Here is a 25987-nt window from a genome sequence, read left to right as displayed (position 1 = left end):
TGTCTGCCCCCCCGGTGCCCCGTGCCTTTCTTCTCTCTGTGCGTGCTTGGGGACAGGGGGGGTCCTCCATCTGGCCCTCCAGCGCTTGAACCCAGGGCTGCCCATGGAAAGCAACTGGCGAGTTCCCGTAGGGCCCCCAAGTCCCCTGGGTCTTCCAGGAGTGGCCCCTCTGCACCCTCCACCCCCTTCCCAGACCCCCGTCATCTCCAAATGAAGGCCTGGCTCCTAAGTGGGGAAGGGGCTTTTCTCAGAAGGGATCCGAGCCCACCCGCCAGCTCTGCCGTGAAGACCGAGCATCCACCCACAGGGACAGTCTACCTTTATCAGCAGAGGGCTACTTTTGCCTCCCTTTGGGGGTCTCCCAAGAGCAGGGGGCTGCTCTGGCTGGCTGGCTCTCAATGCAGGGCTGCCCTTGGAGGGGGTCCTCTCCCCAATGCCCACCCGGAGGTTTTGGCAGCCCCAGGAGCCCCCAAGGCTGGCAGGACTCTCACCCAGGGCCTTGCCAGCCCCCCCCCTTCAGCTCCACGGGGGACGCAGGGAGCAAACGCAGCCAGGAGAGTTTCTACGTTTATTGAGGGTTGGACACTACCATCGTTTGGGGCCGGAATAACTTACATCGTCCAGAGGTGAAAAGGTGGCGCTTAATATCTCTACCCAGTGATACGGGGCTAAGGGACTAGTATTTACAGGGGGTCTGTACAGAGTGGGGGGCACCCAAGAGGCCAGGGGGGAGGGGAGGGGGGAAGTCACAGCAGGGGCACCCAGTAAACAAAGGGAAGCCGGGAGGGGGGGAGGGGGGCACTGCAGCTTTCCCCACCCAAGGGGCCCACTCTCCCATCAGCAGCTGTGTCTCTGGGCCCGTCCGCCGAGGCCCCCCAAAGCTTCTCCTGGCCAAACACCCCACCCTCAGCCCATGCCCAGGGTGTCTGGCAGCTCAGCCACCGTGCCAGCCCCCCTCCGCGGCTCCTTCCCACTGCTGGGTCTCAGGGTTCAGAGGTGCCAACTCACAACCCAGCACTGCCCTCCGGCGGCACTGGAGCAGAGCTGCCTGGGCATCGCCAACTCATGGCCACCGCAGCGAGATGGCCAGCAGTGTCCGAATCCCAGCCCTTCCGCCCACTCGGGAGGACCAGCCCCTTCCAAGCGGGGTCGTGGCCCCAGCCCCATTTCCCCCGGGCTTGGCTCCGGTCACGAGGTCTGCACGGAGACGCCAGGGTGCCACCTGCTGCCCGCTGCTCAGGACCTTCTGGCCTGCAGGCCTTTGGGCAGGAGGGCCTCCGGTGCCCAAGCTGCCCGCCCAGTCGGGTAAGAATGGCGCTGCCACTGAAGGCAAGGCTGGATGTGGTGCTGCAGAGGCCCAGGGTGCCTTTGCCAGTCGGGTGGGCCCTCCCAGCTCAATGGAACTACTCTGCTCTATTCTCCCGCCCACCCCCCACCCCCACGCTGGCCCAGACCGCCTTGGCCCCCCTTTGCCCTGGAGGAAGTTCGAATCCCTGGCGGCGGCAGCTCCTCTCGCCAGCTCTCTAGGCAGAGTCGAGCCAGGGATGGTGGGGGGGGGGGACAGTGCCAGCCTTTGTGGGTGCCAGGAAAGGGAGGCGGGACACTATGGGCAAGCCCCCCAACCCCCCCTCCATTTGGGGAAATGAAAGCGCTTTGGCTCCTGGAGTTTGGGGGGCAATGAGGGAGGGGGGCATGAGCAGGGCTCCCTTTGCACAAGAGATGGAGGAGGGGGAGCCTCGCCTGCAGTGCCCCCCGCGTGGCTCGGGAAAGGGAGGGCCGGCTAGCCTTTCCCCCACCCAATTAGGGGCCGGAGGTGGGGCCAGTGCCCTTCCTCGCCAGCCCCCCTCCTCTCCCCTCCCTCCTGCCCTCCCCCTGTACCCCTCCTAGCACCACGGACAGGCCGGCAGGGACCTTCCAGGGCGGCGCAGCAGCTGGGCCCCGGAGGGAAGCTGGGAGGGCCCCGGGGCCATGTCCCCCCCCCAGCCAGGGGGTCAGTCAGTGCCGGAGCAGGCCGGGCCACCCTAGAGTTGCAGCTGGTCTGTGATTTTGGCCACCAGGCTGCGGAAGGCCAGGGAGGTGCCAGCCTGGCGCCGGAAGAGCACTCCGTGCAGCCCTCCCAGCCGCTGCAGCCGGCAGACCTCCACCTCGAAGCAGCAGAAGTGCTCGCTGGCGCTCTTCCCGTGGGTGCAGGAGAGGACGAAGGGCTCCGTCTGGCGGCGGCAGCAGTTGGCAGAGTCCGTGGCCTGGCAGAGGGCGGCCAGGATGGCCTCGGCAGAGCGGGTGCTGGTCAGCTTCACATTCCAGGTAAATCGGAGCAGCCGGGGTTCTGCTTCCTTTTGATGCCAAGGTAGATTGCAACTGCGGGCGAGGAGGACCAAGAGCCCGTTCAGACGGCACCAGATGCCCCCCAAAGGCCCAGAAGAGGGACCCCGGTCCAGCCAAGGTGCCAAGGGGGCACGTTTAGCTTGGTCGGGGTTTGTGGCCCTGGCTTAAGGCTTGGGGAACCTACATCGGTCATGATTATTCTAGCCTTGCCTTAGTTCCCCCCCTCCCTCAGCCTCTCCCACCTCACAGGGTTGTTGTCAGGAAAAGAGGAGGATTAAGTATGTTTGCTGTCATGAGTTACTCATAGAAATAATAAAGGCGCAATATAAATAAATAGAAATGAACCCCATCAGGCTGTAGAGATAATAGGGGAACAAGCTCTGGAGACAACGGACCAGTTCCCAGAGGTAACTGCAACCCCCACATCCCCAACTGAGCTGGACCCCAGACCCACACATTGTACGCAGCCCAATCCCCCACATGCCCCCCCCCCAGCTGAATCCTGCAACTGGACTGTTCAAAATCAATGCAATTCTCGCAAAGGTTTCCTGCTGTGGCTGAGGAAGCCGACCCTCCACCCCCAGCCCCTTTGGCCTTCCCAGCTCTCCCCACAGCCTGCCCCACAGATGCCCCACCCAGGGACTCACCTTGTGAGCGCAGGTCCCCTGATTCTCTCAGGTTCGTCTGCGACCCTGGAAGGCAAGGCAGGAGGAGCAGTGAAGGCCAGGGGGAGATGGGGGGCGGCCGTGAGCGTCATCTGGGGGAGCCCCCCTCCTCCTCCACTCTCCAGCTCCTCAGGGAGACGAGGGAGAGGGGGCACCTGGGCAGGGGCCGCCTGGGAGAGGGTCATTTAGAACTGCAAAATGGGGGTCCCTGGGGCCAGAGAAAGGGGGGCAGGGCTCGGCCACAGCTCTGCCCCCTTCCTTACCTGCAGCCTTTCTATGGGGGGGGGCTCATTGCTCAGGGCAACAGGGGCACCAGCTGACTGCCTGGCAGAGGACGGGGAGCAGGCTGGGCTGCTATGGGGTTTCCACACCGCCCGCAGGCAGAAAGGCCACCCCCCTCGGCTGCAAAGGCTGCCCGGGAGCCCCGAGTGCTTCGGCCCCACCTGCGACGGAGGGAAGAGGGTCCCAAGTGCTGGAAGGCCGGCCAGGTGGGAGTGGGGGGGGAGGCTCTGGAGCAGCCGGGCACAGGTGAGAGGCATCCCCTGGGGGGGGGTCCCTGAGGGCTCTAGCCAGGCAAGAGGGAGCGCGGGGGGGGGGGGGAGGCAGCGAGAAAGGCAGCAGCAGCAGGGGGGGAGGAGGGGGAGAGCAGCCACTTACTGATTTTAGATCCTTGAGGCACTGAAGCACCCGAGACGCACCTGTTAGAATTCTGCCGCTTAGAGGGGTCAAGAGTGACCCTGAAAACAGAGAGAAGCCAGAGTGAAGGGGGTGCAGAGGGCGGGAGGGGGGGGAGAGCAAGAGTGGTTAGTGGGGAGGGGGCCTCAGTCCTGCCTCAGTGGCTGCAAACGCTCCGGGTGGGGGTGGGGGGGAGGTAGAGTCCAGGTTGTGCAGGGAGAAGCTTCTTCCAGCTGGTTTTTGGGGGTGGGACTGCATCAGAGGAGCCCCCCCCCCAGAGGCTCCTCCAGCTGAGCCCCCCCAAAAGCGAACCTCCCTCCTTTTCTTCACTCAGCCAGCCCGCAGCCAGGAGTGTGAATCCTGCCCATCTGCACCTAAAGGTCCTCCCTGCCCTGGGCAGCCGCCGGCCCTTCTTTCTGCCCGATTAGAGACCCCCCCCCTCGGGGCTCTGGCTCCTCCCTCAGTCCCTGCAAGGACCCCGCCCTTCTCCCTTTCTGCCCCAGGGGCTTCTGTTCTGACCTCCCTGCCTGAAGCCCCTCTCTCAGCCAGCTCTTTCCCCCTGCCTCACCTCCTTTCTCGCCTCTCCCGGGATTGGGGAGGGGGTAGGCCAGAGCCGCCCCTCTCCTCTCCTCCCCTCCCGGGAGGGTCTCCTGGGGACACAGCCGCCTTCAGCTAAGCAGCGCTGGGACGAAGCCGCCCCTCCACCCAGGGCTCGCCAGGGGGGAAGCCATGCGTGCCCCACACAGAAGTCATGCTCCAAAGGCTCGGCCAGGCTCTCTGGGGTGAAGCCCCCACCGCAGGGGTTGCAGAAGGCGCCTGGCCTTTGGGCTCCCCCCTCCCCTGGCTGGGCCCAGGGAAGACAGAAACCGCTGGATCACCCGGATGCGGTTTATAAAATGTATTAAACGCCCCCCTCCCAACTCCCAGGGACTCTCCAGGTGTCTCACTGTCGGCAGTTTCCTCCCTCTTTCGCCTGCAGCGTGGCTGCCGCTGTGTGAGGACTTGTGGGGGGCGGGGGAAGAGACCCCCTGGTTTCCCCTGGATAGCAGGCCCAGGGAGGGCCAAGCAGGCTGGGAAGGACCTGGGGGAGGCTTCCGGGGGGTCCCCAAGGGGAGGGGCTGCATAGGGGGGCCCTTTGTGGGGCAGAGGCACTGACTGCAGGCGGGCACCTTCCCTTGCCAGGCTGTCCAAGAGCTGCAGGGGAGGCCGGGCACCCGGGTGGCAGTGCCAGGGAAAAGGGCCTCCCCCGTCGGCTCCCTCCGCTCTTCCTTCAGGTAGACTTTAGTGACTGTTCAAAGTTATGACAGCACAGAAAGAAGGGACTTACGACTGTTTTCCACACTTATGCAGCATCCCCGTTGTCATGTGATCAAAATCCCGTTTGTGACGGCCGCAGGGTCACGCGCTCCCCCCTTTGCTCCCCCCCCACTGACCAGCCACGTCAAGGGGAAGGGGAAGATTCATTTAACAACCATGGCGAGAAAAGTTGTAAAATGGGGCAAAGCTCACTTAATAACTGCTTTGCATAGCAACGGAAACCACGGGCTCAGTTGTGGTTGTAGGTTGAGGACCGCCTGAATCTCATCTGCGGGGAGGGGCAGGGAGGGGGTTCAGGTGCTGCCTGGAGTCCAGGAAAGGCCTGAATTCCGCAAACTAACTGTGGGGGGGGGATTGGATGCTGCACCCCCCCCGGCTCCCCCCCCCCCCGGCCTCCGCTTACCTCCGCGTGAGCTTCGAGGTCAGTTTGCTGAAGAGGTTGGAGGTGGCCCGGCTGCGGCTCTGAGGCAGAGTGGGGGCTTCGTGGGAGAGGGTGGGCGAGGGGGGCGGCCCGTTCTGCACGCCGGTGCCACGCCGGTCCCGCACTTGGCCCCCGTGGAAGGTGCTGCGGATGTTGGTGCCGCGGGAGAGCCGGCTGCGGTCGGAGGAGGAGGAGGAGGTGGCGATGCTGTGGCTGGAGGGGGAGGCCGGGGGCACCCGGCTGGCACCTGAGCTGCGGGGGGGGGAGGACGCAGAGGGCACCACTCAGGGCAAGCCAAGATCCTTCACCCCCAACAAGGAGAACGTGGGGCCCGGAGGAAGGTTTGGCCTTTGACCCCGGAGCCCCCACTGCAGCCTGCAGCCCCTTGAGGTGACCCCCGTCCTCCTCGGGATGCTAACCACCTGCCTGGTCTCTGGACACCAGGCGACCAATGGCCCTGCGCCCTCCACCTGGGAGCCCTGGGGTGGGCCCTCCCACGCACCCTGTGCCCCTGCTGGGTCCCTCTCTCGGGAGAAGGCAAGGGGGCTTGTGGGAGGGGGCCACTGCCTCTCTTGGCCCTGTTGAGCTGCAACAGCTTCTGGTTCTCTCCTGAAGACGGGGGGGGGGGGCTCAACTCCCATCAGGGCCGGCTGAGCAAGCCTGGGAGTTGAAGGGCTAAGATGGAGACCCCCTGCTTCCTGCAGTGACCGTGCCCCAGAGCCCACCGCCGAGGCCCCTCCCCCCCCAAAGCCCACCTGTTCTCCTTCCCGTTCTGGAGCAGGGAGTGGCGGTCGCCCCCAGGCCTCTCCGTGCAGACGTACGTGTTCCTCCGGGTCATCATACTGGAGGGGATGTTGTTCTGAAAGGGGAGGGGAGACGGCCAGCTCAGAGGCCGGTGCTGGGGGCCAGGAGGTCAGAATCAGGGGCACGGAATGGGCTCAGCGGCATCACATTCTCAGCATCCAGGACTTTGGCAAGTTAGGCATTAAGAGAATTAACAGAGGACCAGAGCCGGAAGGGGCCTTGGAGGTCCTCTAGTCAAACCCCCTGCTCAAGCAGGAGACCCTTTGCCTTTCCAGACAGGGTTCAATCTCCCCTTGAAAACTTCCAGTGACGGAAAACTCACAACTTCTGGAGGCAAGGAGTTCCACAGGCTAATTGTTCTCACTGTTAGGAAATCCCTCCTTAGTTCTGCATTGGCGATACCCGTCCACAGGAAAGGAGGATGAGGGGCGGCATGAAAGCAGGGACCCAATATTTGAGGGGCTGCCACAAAGAAGAGGAGGGGGGCAACCTATCCTCCAAAGCCCAGGACAAGAACCAATGGATGGAAACTCACGAAGGGGAGAAGCGACTGGGACCAAGGAGGAAGAACAATTTGCCTCCAGAAGTTCTGGGTTTTCCATCACTGGAGGCTTTGAAGAAGAGGCCGGAGAGACGCTCGTCTGTGAGTGGAGGGTTGGACTAGAAGACCTCCCAGGTCCCTTTCAGCTCCCTCGGTCTCTTCATAGTTGTATTGGGGATTGTGACACCCAGGGGCACCTCCTCACCCAAGCCCCCCTTTGGCAGGCTCTGCTTGGACACAAGAAGCGGGACCAGAATTTGGGAGGCTCAGCTGGGAGTCCCTTTGTGGCCTGGCTCCGGGACTCCTGGGCACGGAAGGACCTGGGCAGTGCCCCGAAACAGCTCAGTGCCCTTTCAAGCTCCGTCCCGCGTTCCCCGACGTGTAAGGGGAGCTCCTGGGTGCTGGCAGGGAAGGCCCTGGCACGGGTGCCCAGCAGCCGCCACGGAATGAGGGCTTGTGCCGAGGGAGGGAGGAGCCCGCCAGCCCCCCTCCCGCCCCCTCACCGTGTTGACCGCGCTGTCCTTGCGCCGGTCGGGGATCTCCGATTTGTTGGGGTTGTTCGCGCTGCTCACCATGGGGCTGGAGGGCGGGAGGCCCCCCCGGCCGCTGCTCACCACGCTGCAGCTGGCCTTGCGCGAGGGCATCCGCTCCTCCTTCAGCTCCCCGTCCCCGGTGCTGGTGGGGCTCCGCTTGGGGTGCTGGGGGGCGGGGGAAGGGCCACCTGGGGGGGCAAGGGGGCACTTTCAGAGAGGGCGGCATCCGAGGAGCCCGTTTCCCCTGAGGGGAAAAGGCAGAAGGGGCCCCTCCATCCACAGGGAGCCCCCAATGGGCAACAGTCCATTTAGCGACCACACAGAACAAAAGGGACTTGGGACTGGTGTTTCACACTTATGACCACGAAAGCATCCATTCATGGTCAGGTGGCTCACATTTATGACGGTCGCAGTGTCCCGGGGTCACGTGATCCCCTTTTGCGACCACCTGACAAGCAACGTCAATGGGGAAGCCGGATTCACTTAACAACCATGTGGCTGACTTAACAACTGCAGTGATTCAATTAACGACTGTGGCAAGAAAGGGCATAAAGTGGGAGAAAACTCGATAACTGTCTCGTTTGGCAGGAGAAACTTTGGGCTCAGTTGTGGTGATAAGTCAAGGACCACCTATACTACGTTCCCTGTCTCAACCCTCTTGGATGCCCCTCAAGCCTCTGGAAGGAGAGCTGCAGAGCTGTGGGACTCAGAGGGCTCAGGGGACTCCTTGAGGCCATCAGGCCAACCCCCTGCCTGCACGAGGACTCAAAGCGGCCTCCGCTTCACGCACCACAGCTGCCTCCCCATGAGCTCTTGGACCGTTTCAAGATTCGGGGGACGAAGGTAAGGGGAGGGCCGGGGCCTCAGAGGGCCCTCCAGGCAGTGTGCTGGGGGGGGGGGGTCATGCCAGACCCCAAGAGTCGCCCCCAGGGCTCCAGAGACGGCAGCCCCCCTCCCTCCCCCCCGCCCACTTACAGAAATCGCTGTGCCGCCGTTGCCGGTGGTACGTGGAGGAGCTCCGTTGGCCCTTGGCGTGCGAGGAGGACTTGCTGGTGCCGTTGGAGGCCTCGCTGGGCGGCCGTGCTCGGGCCAACGAGAGGCTGCTGCCCGTGCGCGACTCCCCCCCTTCCACCTGCTGGACAGAGCAGATCGCCAGGCCCGTCAAAGCTGCTGCAGGACATGCTCAAGTGCAGCTCAGGGGTGGGGCAGGTGCATCCCTCTCGGGGGGGGGGGGGCTCCTTCCTTAGGCCAGCTGGAGGTCCGGCTCCTCAGAACCCAGGGACCCTCCCCCCCACGCCCAGGGTCCTCGGGTGAATCCAAAATCTGCCCCTTGTAGACTCCTGGGCAACGGAGCACGATTGAAGCCCCCCCCTGTGGCTTTGCACAAGGGTGCCCCCCTCCTCCCCCAGTGGGGGTGGGGGGGTTGACAGGTCTGTACCTCGTTCTTCCTGCCCAGCAGCAGGTAGGTGGCTGTGACCTCATTGTACTTCTGGTTGGTCAAGGCTTCCTTGATCTCCTCCCGGGTGTAGCCCATGCCCACCATGACCTCTGGAGAGGGAGGAGCAGAGGCAGCGATCACCACAGCCCAGGGCCCCGGAGACCCCACTGCTCTCAGGGACGGGGGAGGCTGCCCAGCTGCCCCACTGCCACTCCCCTCGGGGCCCAGGAGAGCAGCTGGGCCTTGGGGGCAGAGCCTTCAGTCTGGGACAGGGGGAGGAGCTCAGGCGGAGGCAGCAGCCGCATTCGTCAGGGGGAGGGTCCTGGGGGGGCTACCTATGCGCTTGGCATCCGCAAAATCCTCCTCGGGTTCTCGGTAAGGCTTCAGCTCGTCCCCTTCGTAGCCGATATTGATCCACTTGTCCTTCATTATTTGCTGGGGGGGGTGAGAAGCGTTAATAGGGGGCCAAACTGCTGGGGCTCCTCCCAGTCCCCCCAATGCATCCCCCTGGTGCCCTGAACTTCAAGCCCTCGTAATTCCTACCTGAGCTATCTGGGCCCCCCAGGTGAGCAAAGGCCGGTCCCTGCAGCCCTCAGCACGTGCTCAGAGGCACCTTTAATTCTTCACCCAAGAGACCCCCCCCCAACCCTTTTTCCCAGCATGGTTCTCCATTTCAGGGGAGGCACAAACAGCCCCCAATAATCTCCAGGGTGCCTGCGGAGGCCCAACCGGAACACCCGCTGAGCTGTGCCAGGAGGGGAGGGCGTGGGTGCGCAGTGCCTCCCTGACACACCATGCAATTATCCTTGAGTCAATTAGGCTAATTACAATCATTGGTGGGAGGGGGGAGTCAGGGGAGGAAGGCTCAGCAGCGGGGAGGCCAGATCCCGTGGAGACGGTTGCTAATTAAAGGCCCGGCTTCTTGTGGGTGCCCGGGAAACTGGCATGGGGGATGGGCAGTGCCAGCTGTGCTCCTTCAGCCCCAAAGGGACCACAAGGGAGGAAGGAGCATCTGGAGCCGCCCAGGGATGGCAAATTGCCACGTGGGGCTTGCCACGGAGCCGGGGTGCCCTCACCTCCAGGGTGCAGCGTTTGGAAGGATTCAGCACCAGGAAGCGCCTCAGGATGTTTTCACAGTCCGTGGACATGTAGAAGGGGACACGGTACTTGCCACGCAGCACACGCTCCCGCAGCTCCTGGGGGGGGGGGAAGAGGCCTGTCAGTCAGAGCGCAGCCCGGCTCCCCCCATCAGTCCCTCTGGGCAGCCCGTCTTCTGGGGGGCAGCGCTGCCTGGCCAAGGGTGCCAGAGGGCTCATGCCAAGGTAGCCATGTGCCTGGAAGATGCCAGCTACTCGCTCCTCTGGCGGGAACCGGCCTTTGCAACCTCTGGCCTTGGGCATCAGCGCATAGTGGGGAGAGAAGTCTTTGCACAGAGAGGCAATTCATAAAATAAAGAAATAAAGAAGCAGCCAGAGGCACAGAAGGGGAAAGCCGAACTCCCAGGGGGAGACGCCGGATGCCCAGGTGCCCTTTTCCTGATTGGATCCAGAGCAAAGGACCCATCATGCACAGCCTCCCCCCAACCATCCCAGCCAGCCCTTTGTTGACCTCGTGCTCCCCTCCTTGCAACTGCCCGTCCCTCTGCACCCCAAAATCCCTGCCCCACAGCCTCACCTTGAGGTTCTGCCCATCGAAAGGCAGGGAGCCGCTGACCAGGGTGTACAGGATGACCCCCAGGCTCCAGATGTCCACCTCCGGCCCATCGTACTTCTTGCCCTGGAAGAGCTCTGGGGCGGCGTAGGGGGGGCTCCCACAGAAGGTGTCCAGCTTGGAGCCAAGCGTGAATTCGTTGCTGAAGCCAAAGTCAGCTATTTTAATGTTGGCATCCGCATCCAGCAGCAGGTTCTCTGCCTGGGGGAGAGGAGGTGGGAGTGGGGGTAAAGTCTTGCTGCAGCCCCCAGGCCCAAGAAGCTTTGGGGAACCAGCACCCGAAGTCCAGTGAGAAGCTGCCCAAAGCCCCCTTTCCATGCTTCTTCCAGCTCCTCTGCTGACCTCGCGCAAACTCTCCCCACTGGATGGGTGGCAGCACACAAAATCCAGCCACTCGGGGAAAGCTTTGGGGGGGCTGAACCTTTGCCCCCATACAAGGAGAGGAATTCGGGGGGGGGGGAGATGGGAGCAGCGTTGAAACTCCTCACCTTCAGGTCTCTGTGTACAATATTCTTCTGGTGACAGTAATGCACAGCCGAGACGATCTAGGGGAGAAAAGGGGGAGGGTCTTGGCTGGAGTGCAAGCCCCCCGCTTGACCCCTCCAGCCCCTCCACAGCCCCCTCCCAGGCAAAGCAAGTGAAGGGGTCCTTATGCCCCAGGCTCCTTGCCCAGATGAGAGCCCGGTGGAGGAGGGAGTCTCTCTAACCCCCCCCCCAGTCCCCCCATGTCAGATGCGCCCATTTGCCCAGCAGGGTGAAGGGACCCAAGCGGACTCTGCCAGGCGGCCAGAAATGCTTGACCACCCAGCTAGGTCCAATGGGCACCCCTGCGCGGAGCCCCAAGAGCGGGGATTCTCGGTGGCTGCGTGAGGCCCAACCTGTCTGAATTTGGCTCGCGCTTCTTTCTCCTTCATGCGGCCGTGGGAAACCAGGTAATCGAAAACTTCTCCTGCACGGAGAGAGGAAGGACAGGTGAGTGAGGGCAGCTGGGATGCCGGGAAGGCTGAAGGGAGGGTGAAGCCGAGGGTGGGTGCCACAGACATCTGAACCCGGGGCCATCGGGGCCAGGGGAGGGCAGGATGCCCTTGCAGCTGTTCCTGGAGATCTGCCGGGAAGAGCTTGCCCAGGTACTGGATGGGCAGGTGCCAGTTGGCCTGAGAGAGCGGGGAAATGTCTCAGCTTGTCAGCACAAATCGGGGTCAGGCGGGGACGGCTGGGGCGCCAGAGATGCCTGGTGGGCGAGGATCCTTCCGCTGCCTCCAAGCGCAGAGTTCCGTCGCCCTTAGAAACCAGTGCAGGAGATGGCCTTTCCTGGAGGGGCACATGCCCACTCCCCCAACCTCCCTGCAGTCTAAAGGGGGAAGAGCCCCTCCCCCAGGCGGCCATACCTGTGGGGCCCTTTGAACTTGGTGGTTTCCTTGCAGACATTTCACGACCAAACTAGGGAACGTCATCAGCCAAGCTCAGAGTGAACTGATGATGCTCCCTAGTTTGGCCATGAAATGCCTGCAAGGAAGCCACCAAGTTCAGAGAGCACCAAGGATCCTCCCCTCTTCCTCCTCTTCCTCCCCTCTTCCTTCGCCTCTACTCTGCAAAACCCTCTCCTGAGGGGCCCTGACGAGGCTGCCCAGTTGGGTCATGAAACGCCTGCAGGAAAGCAGCTCTGGGGCCACCAAAGACCCCCCCAGTAAAACTGTGAGCTGCCAATCTTCTCTTCCACCGATGCTTCACCCAGAAGGGGCCTGGGGGGCCAGGAGGGCAGCTCCTGGGAGGGCCTGGGGGCTGCAGACCTCTTGAACGGAGTGGGGCTCATTTTAAACAGCTACAGGAGAGTCAAACTGCAGTCAAGGGGGAGCCCCCCCTCCCCACTTCTGGTAGCAGACAATGGCGGCTTGGGACCCTTCCATGAAGATGCTGCCCTTTGCCTTAGTGGGGGGCTGCTGCCTGGGTGCCCCCCCCAAAAAAAACCTGGTCTCCCTGCAGCTGCTTTGCAGAGAGACACAGCTGGAAGGCTCTGAAGAGGAAACCACTGGACGAAAGCGGCACTTTCCAGCCAGGAAGGGCAGGCGAGGCTTACCGGCGCTGGCATACTCCATCACCAGGTAGAGGGTCTTCTCCGTCTCAATCACCTCGAAGAGTTTCACTGCGCAAAGAGCCAGAAGCCCCGTCAGGCTCCCCGCCAAGGAGCTGCCCTCCAGGGGAGGCTGCCCCTCCCGCCCCCTCCCCCCCATCACCACCACAAACCTCGCGGGACCCTTTTAAGGGTAGACTATTTTGTTTTACGTGGGGCCACACTGGGCGAAACTAGGAGAGTTAAAATTCAAGACAACAAGTGGGCACTGCCAGTGGCGATTCTGCAGCGATCCTTCCTCGGGGAGCACAAAGCCTTGCGGGGGGCATCCCACAGCAGTCCCTGCTCCTCAAAACTTTGCCTCCATCCCAGATTCTGCTCATTTCTTGGGGGGAAGGGTCCTTTTTCTGACCGTCACCACTTTATATAGCAAACTTTTGCAACATGGCGCCCTCTGAGCCCCCCTTCCTATCTCCGGCAAGGGAGGGACCCCATCTGACCCCTTCAGCTGCTGAGATCACGACTTCCTGGTGGGAGGGGGCTTCTTTTTCTTACCGATATTGGGGTGATTCAGTCCCTTCATGATCCTGACTTCTCTGAAGAGCTGCAAAAATGCCCCAAACAGGAGTTAGCTGACCCCTCCCCAAAGGTCACAGCATCATATTTTTCTCTCCAACCTCCCCCCCTCCCAAAGGCAGACCGGTTTTAAAGTCCCCGCAAACAAGGATGTTTCTGTAAAAAGGACGGCTGGCAAAAGGAAAATAGGACTTTCCCTTCCTTCACCAGCCTCTCCCCCCACCCCCCATAAATCCTTATTGTGCTGTTTTCCCTTTTTTTTCCAGTGTTCCTGTAGAATGAATGGACGAGCTGTATACGTGACATGGCCCTGGGAGGAGATGTGAGGTTGGGGGGCAGGAAGGGGGGGGCTGCTTAGTATGGACCCGAAGTTTGGAATTTGACAATCTCTGGGCAGCTGCATCGGCCGCCCTGAATGCAGAAAGAGGCTAAGAATGTTGGGCTGGAAGGAAAATCTCGGCCCGGCCAAAGGTTCCCTTGATGGGTGCAGAGGAAGAAGGGATCAAGAGATCCCCCGTTCTTTAAGAGGAGAAGGATTTTCTAGAGATCTTGTGCTGGAGAGGGGTATTGGGATGCCTTTTAGCGCTTCCTCTTTAGATCTCCTCTTTCTTTCTTTCTCCCTGGGCCGTGGCATTAAATAAGAACACTACATTAAAAAAATGCCTGGGGGGGGGGGGTTTGCCATGAGCTGTGCAAGGTCAGGCACCCCATTAAGGATTCCGGGTCCCATTAAGCCTCCCTTTTCACTCCGGTCCCAGGCAGCCTTTCCTCTGGGCGTATATTGTGTGCGTGCAGCTTGGCTCACTTGCTGGAGCTCTTTGCTGGAGGGCCTGGGAACGGCCCTTAGCTTTGATCTGCAGATCGTGGATTAAGGGACTGGGCCTGAATGGGCTCTGGCCGCCTTGCCAAGCTGCGCTGGGGGTTGAATGGCGTTTAATTGATTAACCATGATTAATAATCAAGAGGATCTCCCAAAGCAGTTTTTGCATAATTAAATTATAATGAATAACAATATCCCTGTCTGGCTGTCTGCTTCCTTTCCCTTCGATCCCTTCCGGCTCTTCCTTCTCTCCTAGTGAAGACCCTCTTCCAAGAGGGGGGGGGTTCTCTGCAGCTGAAGGGCGCTTTCCAATGCCCCCCCCCAGTCAGCCACTCATAGACCCCACATTCCCTTCAGGGCTATCAGTGACCCCCCCTTGGCCACTGATATGGGGGCTTGCCCTCCCCCAAGAGACCTGGATTCCCCAAAGGGGCAGCAGCTGAACCAATGGCCACTGTGAAGGGGGGCAGGCAGCCTTTGCAAGTCGCCCCCCCCCCTTTCCCTGAAACTCATTTGTCCTGGAGGATCCAGCCACTAATTAGGAGGCCCACCCCTCCCCCTCCCCAGTGGGAGGCTGGCAGGAGCCGGGTTTCCACAGCGACCAGCTTAGGCTTTGAGCCGTAATTAGGGAGGGGGGCAATGGGGAGCAATCTCCCCCCCCCATGGCTGGCAGGAAAGGCAGGGAGCCGAGGAAGGGGGATCTCAACCCACATTGCCCAGGCTGAGGGCTCACTCAGAGGGTGGGGAAGGGGCTGCTTAGCCCTGCAGAGGGGAGGGGGCTGCAGGGACCTTTCTGAGCAGAGGAGGCCCTGCCACTCCTCCCTCCGTGCCCCCCCCCAAGTCCCTTGGAAAGGGAGGCAGTTGGCAGCTGGGCTATGAAGCCCCCCCCTTGCCCCCCCTCACCAACATCTGCTCACCTTCTGGAGGCTTGTAGGATTGAGCTGCGTCTTGTCAATTATTTTGATAGCCACCTTCAGAAAATACAATGCAGGAAATCAGTGGGGCTGCCAGGGTGGGGCCCTTGCAATGGCCGGGCCCTGAATCAGCTGGGCTGAAGCCTCTGTGGCTCCATGGAGTGGGGGGAGCATGGACCCCCTATTCAATTCAATAGAGAAATCCACAGGCACCCCTCTCCCCACACACACCCACAAGGCAGGACCCCCCTGCCCCCCGTGGCGAGCAGAGCTGGCAGCTGGCCTGGCTGTCCCTGGGGCTGGGCCCTTCTCTGGGTCTGTGGGGGGGTCTTCCCCCACTCCCTCTCCTGTGCTCTGGAATGCCCCCCTGCCCCCTCGGGATTCACCCTGGCTCTTCCACTGAGGGCAGGAGGACGGGGGTGGGTGGGTGGTGGGGGAGACTGTGGCGGAGAGTTTGCTTCTGTGGATGGATCTTTGCCCCTTTCCCTTCCTTGTCCAATTGCAGAAACTGTCTTTACTTTATGGGGTTTTTGAGGGGGGGGCAGGCTTGGGAATGTCTTTGAGTACCCAGAGCCTTCTGGAGGGTCTCGGCCAGGCCCAGCTTTTGTGAGGGGAAACCAGCGGCCATTCAGAGCCTCCCCATGGGATGGCTGGGAGAGAGCCCCCAGCAGGGGCCCTGATTCCCTTGGAAGGAGCCCCCCCCCTGGGTAAATGCACCCAGAGCAGCTGGGCTCAGCGACCCTCCCCCTCCCCTTGCCAGCTCTGCCTCTTCCAGCTGGCCCCTCCCACCTGCCAAGCAATCCATAGCCAACATCCCCGGGACCCCAAAGGGCCCCCGGCCTCCGCCCAACTCACCTCCCTGCCGGTCAGGATGTGCCTGGCCAGTTTGACCTTAGCGAAGTTGCCCTTGCCGATGGTCTTGAGCAGCCGGTAGTTGCCGATGTGGGGCTGCTCGTCGGGGCAGGAGGCGATGGAGTTGCGGCACCGGGCGCCCAGCGAGCGGCTGGACCATGACGAGCCCTTTTCGGAGCGGCTGCTGGCCAGGGTGGAGGGCTGGGGGGAGAGCGGCGGCGTCACCATCAGGGGGGCAGGCTCCAGGGTGACCACCGGGCAACGCTGGTGCTATGGGGCAGAAGAAGGGTTACTGGAGAGGGGAAGGGGCCTGGCCCAGTGCCAAAGCCGGATCTGGGGCCCCATGCTCAAATTAAGGGGTGGGGGCAAAAGCCGTGCCTGCTGGCAGCCCTATTCCTCCAGGTAAGGACTTTGCCAACCTCTGCCCCACCCTTGCCACCCAGAGCACAGCCCCAAACCTCCTTGGCTGCCTGCTTGCATTCTGCCCAGCCTTCCAGGGGAGAGAAGCCCCCGGCCTGTCCGGGCTCCCTGAGGCCCCCCAAGCTGCCCCCGTCCTCCATCCCAGAGGCTGCTTCCATTTGGCTCTACAGGGGTTGTTTTGGGGACGGATCTCCCCCCCCCATTAGCAAATTTCCCTGGGTCAGTTTTGAACCGAGAGCTTTGGAGGCACAAATTCTGCTCCTCCCAAACTGCACTTTAGAAAAAGTGGGTGAAAAGAAACCAGTCCTGGATGGGGAGCCCCCCCCCCAGGTCCTCCCTCCCAAAGCAGGATGGGCCAAATGGGGATTCAGGGAGGGCCCCTCCCACAACCCCCCCAGGAGACTATCCAAGGGGAAAAGGAACTGCAATTGATCCTTTTTTTACATTTTACATTTTATTTTTATATAAATAATCCATTCTCCATTGACCAGTCTGTCGTCTGGGTATACATATTTTGTGCCAACATTCACATATACAATCTTATTTTTCAACTGATCCAGTTTCGGGATAGTCTGAATCTACCCCCCGAGTCTGACAAACCCCCCAATCCTTCGCTGGCAGCGCCCTGTGCCATGCGGTCAGTGGGTGCAAATGGGCACAGCTTTCTGCGTGTGTCGGCCAAGGGCTGGGCAAGGGAAGCTCAGCCGCACAGGGCCGCGATGGAGAGGGCCAGGCAGCCAGCCTGCCTTCCACTTCAGACCGCTGCCAAGGCTGAAGGTGCCATCCGCCCCCCTGCTCGCCCTGGCAGGCACAGCCTTTAGCGGGGACTGGACCCAGACGCTGCCGCAGCCTCCCCAGCTGGAAGAGCCCAGTTGCAGTTTCCCAGTAGTGCCACAACGTGCCCGTATCATGCCCAGTGCCAGAATCCCGGTTGGCAGACTTCCTCAGGGTGGGATGGGGGGGGGGTGGCGTTTTCCAGGGCCGAGAACAGAAAGGCCAAAGGCGGAAGAGGGTCTTCTCCATGGCACAGTCAACGGGGGGGGGGTGTCGGTGCACTCCCCCAGCTGGGTTTTGCAGACAGGGGTGCTGCTGCTGCTGCCAGGATTCTGGGGGCACATTGAGGGTGGAATCTGAGCTCTTGGTCCCTTTGCTTCTGCAGCATTTGGGACAGCCTGGCCCACCAGATGACCTCTTAGGGGCCCAGGAACCACCTGGGTAAGCAGCCCTGTTTTCCTGGGCGGAAAGGCGGGGAGTGCTTGGAGGAGAACTGGCCAGGCTGCCCCCCCTGCAGTGGGGAGGAAGGGTGGGCAGAGGCAGCCCGGGGGGGGGGGGAGCTGGGTGTGAGGATGACCTTGTTACTTGTTTCCAGTTGGAACAAATGTCCTTTTGTGGCTTCCAGCCTGGGGCGTCCTTGGGAGGGGAGGGGGGGGAGCTCCCAGAACACAGCTACTTGTTGGGGGGGGTGGGGGGCTAAGACGTGACCCCTGAAGGTCCGAGAGTCCCACCCGAAGGCCAATCCTCTCTGCCGAAGAAGAGCCCCTGCAGGGGGGGCTTGTCATAATAGTTTCTTCCCTTCTCCCTTCTCTTAGCAGGCAGACACAAAGGCCCCCCTGAGCCCCCTCCCCGGCTCATCTTCCCAATCAGACCTCTCCAACCAGCTGCCCTCCAGGTGACTTAGGATTACAAGTCCCACCATCCCCAGCCAGGAAACATTCTCTTTGGCCCGGGGGCTTCCGTCCATCACCCACAAGGCTCAGCCATATGAACACAGCAAGAACACGCATGTAGCACAGAGATCCAGATCCGCCTGCCAGTTTCCCCAGGCTTCCTATCGGCTTTTCGCAGAGCCCGCTGGACAGCTGACCACCCGCTCCCAAGGAATACAGGGAGTCCTCAACTTGCAACCGTAATCGAGCAAAACCTTCGTTAAGTGAATTTGCCACAATTTGCGACTTTTCTTGCCACAATTAAGTAAATTACTGCAGTCGTAGCAACCTGGTCGTTAAGTGGATCTGGCTTCCCGGGACGCTGCTGCGACCGGAGCAACAGTTGCCAGCGTGAAGAAAGTCAATGTTTTCCATGCTGTTGTACCTGGAGGACGACCTGCAGTGCACAAGGGATGCAGGCGAAAGGCGTCACAGAGCAGGTTGCAAATACTTTCTCCCCCCTTCATTCATTTCCTGAGGAAGCAGGTGCCACTGGCCAGGTGAGGCCAAGGCCCTTGGAGGGGAGGGAAGGGAGGGGATCCACCTGGCTTGGGAAAGGTAGCCAAAGAACATTTGAGGCTGCAACCTGAATACAGGGAGTCCTTGACTTAGGAGCCCAAAATTTACGTTGCTAAGTGAGGCATTTGTTAAGTGAGTTTTGCCCCATTTTCCGGCTTTTCTCTTTAAGTGAGTCACTGCAATTGTTGTTAAGCGGATCTGGCTTCCCCATTGTGTCTGCTGGTCAGGAGGTGGCCAAAGGGGGTCGGGCGACCCCAGGACGCTGCAACCCTCCTAAAGGTGAACCAGTCGCCGAGCATCCAAAGAGAAGCCGCCTGGGCCACGGGGGGGGGGGCCGTGATGGTCGCAAGCAGTGTTTCTCAACCTTGGCAACTTGAAGATGTCCGGACTTCAACTCCCAGAATTCCCCAGCCAGCGAATGCTTAATCATTCCCCTGGCTCAGCTGATAAGGGAGGAGAGCTTGTGGCTTAGAGGTTAATACAACTGCATAATCCAGTGTTTCTCAACCTTGGCCACTTGAAGATGTCCGGACTTCAACTCCCAGAATTCCCCAGCCAGCGAATGCTGGCTGGGGAATTCTGGGAGTTGAAGTCCGGACATCTTCAAGTTGCCAAGGTTGAGAAACACTGGTCGCCAAGGGTGAAAAATTCTCATATTATTGTAACTTCTAACGGTCACTAATTGAACTGTTGTAACTCGAGGACTACCTGCAAGAGGCTCTTGGAGAAGGGGCTGCCCCAAGAGCCAAGACCACCTCAGGCGTGCCAGCAGAGGTACCACGCTTGGCTCAGGCCCTCCTGCTGGGGCACCAATGCCAAAAACTTCGGAGGAGCCAAGGGAGCGGAGGGAACGAGCAGAGGATGCGGAGCCCAGCCCCATGAAGGCCAAGGGAAGGGAAGAGCTGGGCCCACTCCCCTTCCAAGACCCACATGGGGCAAGGAGAAGAAAACAGAGCCATTCCCCCTCCAGTAGTGCAGGATCTGGAATGATGAGAACAATTAATCAGTGGAACAACTTGCCACCAGAGGCTGTGGGTATTCAATCACTGGAGGTTTTCAAGAAGGTATTAGATGGTTTGGAATGGTGTAGGGTGGGTGTTTCAACCTTGGGAACTTTAAGACTTGTGAAGTCCATCCTGGTCTAGGGTCTCCTGCTTGAGCAGGGGGTTGGAGTAGAGGCCCTCCAAGGTCCCTTCCTGCTCTATTCTGATCCCTCCCTCCCTCCCTCCCTCCCTCCCACTGGCTGGGCAAGGAATGGATCCGAGGTGGTCTGGGCGAGGGGCACAAAAGCCGGAGACTTTGGGGTGGCCTCCTGGGCAGCGGATGGAGGGACCAGGAGGCAATCCGGGCTGTTCCCGCCTGCCCCTGAGAAAGCCACCAGAGAACTCTCCTTCCTGGGCAGCTGGCGAGGGGGGTGGGGGGAGCTGGAGCCAGGCCTGCTGCCTGGGCTGGCCGTTCTGGAAAGCTCCCTGCGTTTCCAGGGTGCAGGAATGCCTCGGTGCATTGTGGGATGCCCAGGAACGCCGCCTGTCGCCTGTCCTCTCGTGAGTGTGCAGGGCAAGGGGGGGGGGAGGGAGGGGCTACAGCTCCCCCCTCTTCAGCACTCATCAATAATGCACTGGAAAACAGCACTGCACGCTTCAAAGAGATGGCAGGGTGGCGGGGCGCCTGGTGTGCGCCTGGTGCGTAGATTCTCTCACTCCAGGGGGAGACCTTTCAGAATGCCTGTGGCGTGCAAAACGCTGCCCTCCTTTGGATCCCCCCACCTCTTTCCCGCGCTCGAGCAACTGCAAAACCTGGGCACATCGTGAGAAAAAGGTGCTTGGCCCCTTCTAGGCTGCAGTAAAACCAACAATGACTCAAGGAATTTCAGTGCCAGCGCAGCCACTAAACAGGGAGTCCTTGGAACAAGGCCAGTGGAGGCCAGAGCCCATGGGTCGCAGCCAGAACCCCCAGCCCCAAAAGGTTTGGCCCTCTGCCAATGAGAAGAGAAGGGGTCCTTTGCCCCCCAATACAGGTGGGGGGGAAAGGAAGCCAAAGACTCAGCAGGGGCAGAAGCCGAAGGCGAGGCCAGTACCAGTGGGGCCCTGAGCCAGGGAGTGCCACTCGGGCCCACGACTACCCTCAGCCATGGAAATCCACTGGGTGATTCTCCCTCCTGCTCTCGCAGCCTACCTCACAGGGTTGTTGTAAAGCACCTGGGCCTCTTGGATGAAAGACAAATTCAAAACAAATAAACTGGGACTTTTTGTTGCATATATTTTCACACAGCTTTTTCTTGCTAACATCCCTATTTCGATTGCTCCCTTTAAAGTGCCGGAAGTTTGTTCCGCTTCTCCCTATCGCTCTCCTCCCAATGGGATCCTTCGCCCCATTGCTTGCTCTATGATGGGATCCAGGGGAAAACGGTTAGCAAACCAGCCTTCCTTCCCAGCCCACCTCCTTCCTCCAGGTGCCAGCCCTGGCAGGACCCTGCAGGTTGGGCCAGCAGCCTCCCTGGCTTGGAGAAGGAGGGCACCCCACAGCACCCACCACGACCCTGGACTGAGCCCCAGAACACACCTGGCCTCTCCCTCCAGATCCAAGCAGGGCTCCGCGTGGAAGTCTAGACCTCCTCCTCATTTCCAGCCAGGCCTGGGCTTACATGGGCTCCACACCAGGCCCTCGGGCTTACTCACGAGCAGGCAGGCAGCCCCAGTCCCTGGGCCGGGCGAGATTCTCTGAAGCGCACAGACCCAGGTGGGACTCCGGGCGACACCTTCGCTCAGCAGCTGCTTCCGTCAAACTGACAGGTAGCTCACTCCCCGGAAGCCCCAAATGTTATTAACTTTTAATCCAAGAAGATCCCGACAATAACAGAGGAGGAGGAGGAGGAGGAGAGAGGCCAGGTGAGCCAGGAAGCGGCCCTGCCCTGACACCTCATCCTCCGAGAGCCACAGGGCCAGTGGCTGCTCCTCTTTCAGGGGAAACCGGAATGGCGGATGAGTCCCCAACTGGATGAGCGTCTCACTCGGGGTGGGAGGCCAGGCCACACCCAGCCAGCCGCTCGGCAGGGGAGGCCTGCACAGGTGTGCACCCACGCCCTCTCTCACCAACCCACACGCCCAGGGGTCAGCACCCCCCTTGGGCCAGGGCTGTTCACATGCAACCACTGCGTGAAGGAGGCCAGGAGAGTCGTCCGGAAGGCTAGGAGCAGCCCCTGGCCACCTACTTCCAACCCTCGGAGGGGGGATGCTCCCGAGCCCTGCCTGCTCAAGACCCAGCTGCAGAAGGAGGGCTGCGGCAGGCAGAGAAGCCGCTGGTCACAGAGGAAGGTGGCCAAGGCCATCGCCAGGCAGAGAGCTCTCAAGGACGCAAAAGAGGAGTTGGTGCCCTTCGGTCTCTGCCAGCCTGGCATGGCCAAAGTGCCACAGCTCTCCTCAAGGCTGTAATGTGGGGCCACGGGCAGCAGCCTCTCCTCCAGACCAGCTTCATACAAAGCTCCGGATGCCCCTTGGGAGCTCGGGGGTGGGGGGGGGTTCATGGCAGGGGGCCTTCGGCTCTCCCTTGGCTCCTCTGGAGCTCTGGCTGGAGGAAGGGCGACAGAAGGGCCAGCTTCTCCTCTGGAGGCTTAGAGCAGGCAGGGGCCTGCAGCCTCCCGGCTGGGCTTCACTGCCTTGGGCTACCAGGAGCTGCAGGTGGCCGGACTCGTTTGGAGAAAGCCCCATGCCAGGCTGTCCCTGAACAGGTTTGGCAAAGAGCTCTGGAGCAAGATGGCACCGTCTGCCTCCCTCCGTCATTCGTACATGCTGTACTCCTTGATCCGAGCTGCTGGGGAACCACACCCGGGCACTCCCAGGCCCAGGCAGGTAGGGGCAGGCTGCATTACTCACTGGCAGGCCAAGGGAGCTCTCGGCACATGCTCAGAGGCACCCTGGTCATTTGACAGCTACTGGCCACCAACGCAGGTGCTAGGGGCGATGCCTAGCTAGCTGCCATGGTGAGGACCTCGCTGCCATGGCAACACAGTGGTGCGGCACTCTTCAGGAAGCCTTGGCGATCTGCGATGTGGCTGTCAGCAGCAGCGGCAACAGAGAGGGTGGGGCCTGAGCCGGAGAAGGCCTGGCAGAGAGCAGTGGGCCCGGGGGCAAGCGAGCCCCGGCACAAGGGGGGAGGGGGGCACTGAGGCTTTAAAGCGCCACCCCCCCCATGGGCGAGCACAGTCTACGAGCACGAGGAAAGAGATGCGACAGGAAGCTGGGATTTCAACATGAAAGGAGGTGACATCCTTTGTCGCACAGACATAAATACACCCACCCACTGCAACTGGAGTCCCACACAGCTTCAGAATACCCTGCTGGTGTTGCTGGGGTGTCAATCAAAGCAGAGAAAGTCTGTGCTTGGGGGCCCAGAGAATCTCGGGGGCCCAGGGCCCTTCATACGGGGATTTTCAGGGGCAATGCCAGACAGAAGTTGCTCAACCTCCCCAGAGGGAAAGCGGCTAGGCTGACCCAGGCAGCACCTGAAGCACAATGCACAAACCTTCACACCGGGTGTTCTCCCCCCCCTCCCCCCCCAATTCTGGCCAAGGACACAGCGGCTTCTAACATCTTTTGCCAAAACCTAGTCAGGCAGTTTGCTTAAAAACGCGCCACGAAGGTGTACAGTAAAATGCTGTGTCCTGTAAACAGCATTTTGTGCAGCCCCACAGAAGAAGGGCCCACACCTCACCCGCTTCAGACTGAGTGATATTTGGGGGTGGGAATACTCCTTATTCCAATAGCTTGGCAGAGACCCGGGCTGGCACCAAATAACCAGCAAGGAAGCCAGCCTGCAGCCAGGACATCCCCTCCCCTCCCCTGGGAGAAGGGTATTCCGGGACAGCAGGGAGCTCCCGGGGTGTCTAAGGGGGCGACCAGAGGCGGAGGGGGGCTTGCACAGAATTGGGGGGCTCAGCCTGCAGGCCACAGCCCGCCTTCGGGGCACTCCTTGGGGCGGCCGAGGGCGCTGGGCCGGCCGGTCCGATCTCTCAGCCGGAGACCGGCTTCCCGGCCCCTCGGAAAGGACCCCCTCTGGCCGCTCGCTTTCTGCCTCCTGCCTTCCCCTGGGGCGGGCGAGGCCGGACGCAGCGCGGCAAAAGCAGCAGTCCCTGCCGGAGGCTCCGGACTCCCCCTCGCCTCCTGCCGCTCCCCGGAGCCCCCCCGCCCACCGCCCTGCCCGCTAACGCTGCCGCCGCCAGAGCCCCGGGCGGGCCTGCCTGCCTGGGAAGCCGCGGCACCGGTGGGCGGCCCAGCGGGGTGACCTTCGGCCCGAGCCTCGCCGGAGACCGGAGCGTTTCCTTGGCGGGGCCCGCGCCCTCCCCCCCGTCGCCATCAGCCCGCAGCGGAGGCGCAGCGACCGGCCGCCGCCAACTCCTGGCTGCCCGCCCCAGCCCGGCCTTCGCTCAGCCCCGGTAAACAAGAGGGGCCGCCGCCGCGGAAGACTCACCGGCTCGGAATTGCGCTCGTTGCCCGCCGCCAGCGCGATGCGCAAAGACATCTTCTCCCGCGGCCCAAGGCCGGGCGCGGCGGGGGCGACGACGGCCGCTTGCCTCCCCCGAGTGGCCACTCATGCGCCCCGGAGGGCGAGAGGCGGGGGGGGGAGCGGCTGGAGCGGCGGGCGGGGGGCTCCTCTCGGCGGACACGCGGCTCGAGCGGCGCTATTCGGCCCGCGCGGCCATGGGGAGGGGGAGGGCGGGGGCCGCCAAGGCAGGCCCGGGGTCAGCTCCGCTCTCGGCCGCCGCCTCTCGCTCGGCTTCACTGCCGCCTCGGTGCCCGGCCCGGCCGCCGCACTCTCCCCGCAGGCAGGAAGGGGCAGCGGCGCTTCCTGCCACCCCCCATATGGCTGCGTCCCTGCGCTGGAGGGGGGGAGAGGAGGAGGAGGAGGAGGAGGAGGAGGAGGGATGCGGCCGCAATCGGAGCCCCGGGAAGCCCCCGCCCGTCGCGGCCGCCGAGCCCCCTCCCCTCGGCCAGGCGGGGCGCGGTTCAGCTGGGGCTGCTGCCCGGGGGCGCCGGATCCATAGGGGGAGGCGCCAGCATCGGCCGCTTGGGGACGAGCGCGGGGGTCGAGGAAGCGGCTGCTCGGCGGCCGTCGCGCAGGAGGAGGAGGGAAGAGCGGGGGAAGGAAGCGGGGCGTCGAGGAGGAGGCCGGGCCGGCGTGGACGACACCCGCCAGGCGCAGGAAGCGCCCCCGAGCTGCTTAAAGGCGCCGCCGCCGCGGACCCGGCGGAGGGCAGCGGTTTGGCCTCCTCCACGCCCTGGCAGGCGCGGGAGGGGCCGGGGAGGTGGGCAGCCGCCCGAAGGAGCTTTCTGGCCCGGGAGAGCAGCTCCCAAAGCCCGCCCGCCTGGTGCGGCTGCTATTCCCGAAGTCAGGCCGGTTTCTGGCTCCGAAATGCCGCGGCGACCTGGAAGGCTGGTCCTCGGAGCGCGCAGAGGCTTTGCAACAAAAGCCTTTGATTCTGGGTCCCAGGCAAAGAGCCGCTTCGGATGCAACATGAATTCTCACGGAGGACCCACGCTTTATTGGGGGGGGGTCCTTTATTTGGGGGGGTCTCTTCTCGGGCAGTTGGGCAAGGCCATCCTCCGGGCCCTTTAAGTCACACGAAGGCTGAGAAACGCGCGGTGTCCCTGGAGCCCGTGACAGCCTGCCGTGCCCCTTCCTGCCCAGCCGGACATCGGCTTCTTCCCCTGGGCACAGCCGGCCAGCAGACGGGGCGGGCAGGTGAGGAAGGCAGCCCTGCCCAGGTGAGCAGGGGGCCCCTCTGCTCTCTCCTCCTCCTAATAAGCAGCCGCGGCCACCGGCTGGGACTTGCACCCCCTCCGTGGGCAACGTGGCCATTCCAGACTTTGCCCCCCCTCCCCGTCATGTTTGTCCGAGGGTTGGTTGGCATCAGTACGTGGTGGACGAAAAGGTCCAACCGGACGAAAAGGAGAAGGAAACGCTGCAATGATGCGCCCTGCCCTGCCCTTGAAGGCGCACGTCCAACCGGCCAGCGGGAAGACCTGCGGACTTCGAATCCCAGAATCCCCCAGCCAGCATCGCTGGGAGTTGAAGCCCGCAGGCCTTCCCGCTGGCCGGTTGGACGCGCTGCCTTCAAGAGGCCGGGAAGCTCCGCCAAGCTGCGGCCCTCCCTTGGTGGGCAGCCAAGGAGACCCAGGCAGGCTCCTGGGCGGCTCCTCACCAGGCCGCCTGCCGGGGCTCAGGCGAGGGAGCACCTTCCGTGGCTCAACCGGCGGCCGGTCAGCAGAGAGAGCAAAGGGGCCCTTCGGCTGCCGCTGAGCAGCTGGCAAGGAGAGCCGGTGGCCAGGGGGGGGGGGGGGGCTTCGTTGCAGGGACGCTGATTCCGCAGCTGCCCTGGCGATGGGATTTACTGGACCGGCGGCGCCCGATGTCCGGTTCACGACCCCCCCCTCCCGCCCCTTGGGCGCCCCCTGGCCGGTGCCCGGGAGGGGCTTCCAGGGGCGCCCCGCCTGCCCGCTGCCAAGCCGTGCCAGTGCAGCGCCCAGGCTCCGCCCCTGCCGGCGCTGATTGGCTGCGAGGCAGCATGGAGACAGGCCGGTAGGCCCGCCCCTTTGCCCCGAGGAGGCCGAGTGGCTTTTCACCCGCGCTTTCTATTGGCAGGAAACGCAGCCAATCGCCGTCTGCCGAGCACCGCCCTTAACT

General features: G+C 62.3%; 1 protein-coding gene across 3 annotated transcripts; it reads right to left on the bottom strand.

Moving 5' to 3' along the window:
• Nucleotides 1-554: 554 nt before the first annotated feature.
• Nucleotides 555-24409, bottom strand: MARK4 (microtubule affinity regulating kinase 4). 3 transcript variants are annotated; one of them, XM_032228205.1, is made up of 17 exons: nucleotides 23774-24409; nucleotides 15666-15932; nucleotides 14814-14867; nucleotides 13056-13104; nucleotides 12507-12572; nucleotides 11308-11378; nucleotides 10918-10974; nucleotides 10394-10630; nucleotides 9796-9915; nucleotides 9055-9154; nucleotides 8720-8829; nucleotides 8257-8416; nucleotides 7252-7469; nucleotides 6159-6262; nucleotides 5386-5655; nucleotides 2973-3017; nucleotides 555-2358 (listed from the first exon to the last, which is right to left on the bottom strand). In XM_032228205.1, the coding sequence occupies exons 1-17, from the start codon at nucleotides 23822-23824 to the stop codon at nucleotides 2022-2024; spliced, it is 2316 nt and encodes a 771-aa protein (XP_032084096.1). In that variant the 5' UTR covers nucleotides 23825-24409; the 3' UTR covers nucleotides 555-2021. The 3 variants fall into 3 exon arrangements, with proteins under 3 accessions (XP_032084096.1, XP_032084098.1, XP_032084097.1); XM_032228207.1 differs by having other exon boundaries at nucleotides 7321-7469; XM_032228206.1 differs by having other exon boundaries at nucleotides 8257-8413.
• Nucleotides 24410-25987: the final 1578 nt, after the last annotated feature.

Source organism: Thamnophis elegans, chromosome 12 (genome assembly GCF_009769535.1).
Source record: "Thamnophis elegans isolate rThaEle1 chromosome 12, rThaEle1.pri, whole genome shotgun sequence".
Classification (NCBI taxonomy): Eukaryota; Metazoa; Chordata; class Lepidosauria; order Squamata; family Colubridae; genus Thamnophis; species Thamnophis elegans.
Note: the sequence above shows the minus strand (reverse complement) of the source record. Positions and strands in the feature narration are given on the sequence as shown.

What these genes read in the sequence shown, in the direction of transcription:
- MARK4 (XM_032228205.1), bottom strand. Translation starts at nt 23,824, where the DNA reads ATGTCTTTGCGCATCGCGCTGGCGGCGGGCAACGAGCGCAATTCCGAG. An exon ending in ATCCTACAAGCCTCCAGAAG is followed by an intron (nt 13,105 to 14,813) that starts GTGAGCAGATGT and finishes GCATTTTTGCAG; the next exon opens with CTCTTCAGAGAAGTCAGGAT. An exon ending in TCGATGGGCAGAACCTCAAG is followed by an intron (nt 9,916 to 10,393) that starts GTGAGGCTGTGG and finishes CCCCCCCCCCAG; the next exon opens with GAGCTGCGGGAGCGTGTGCT.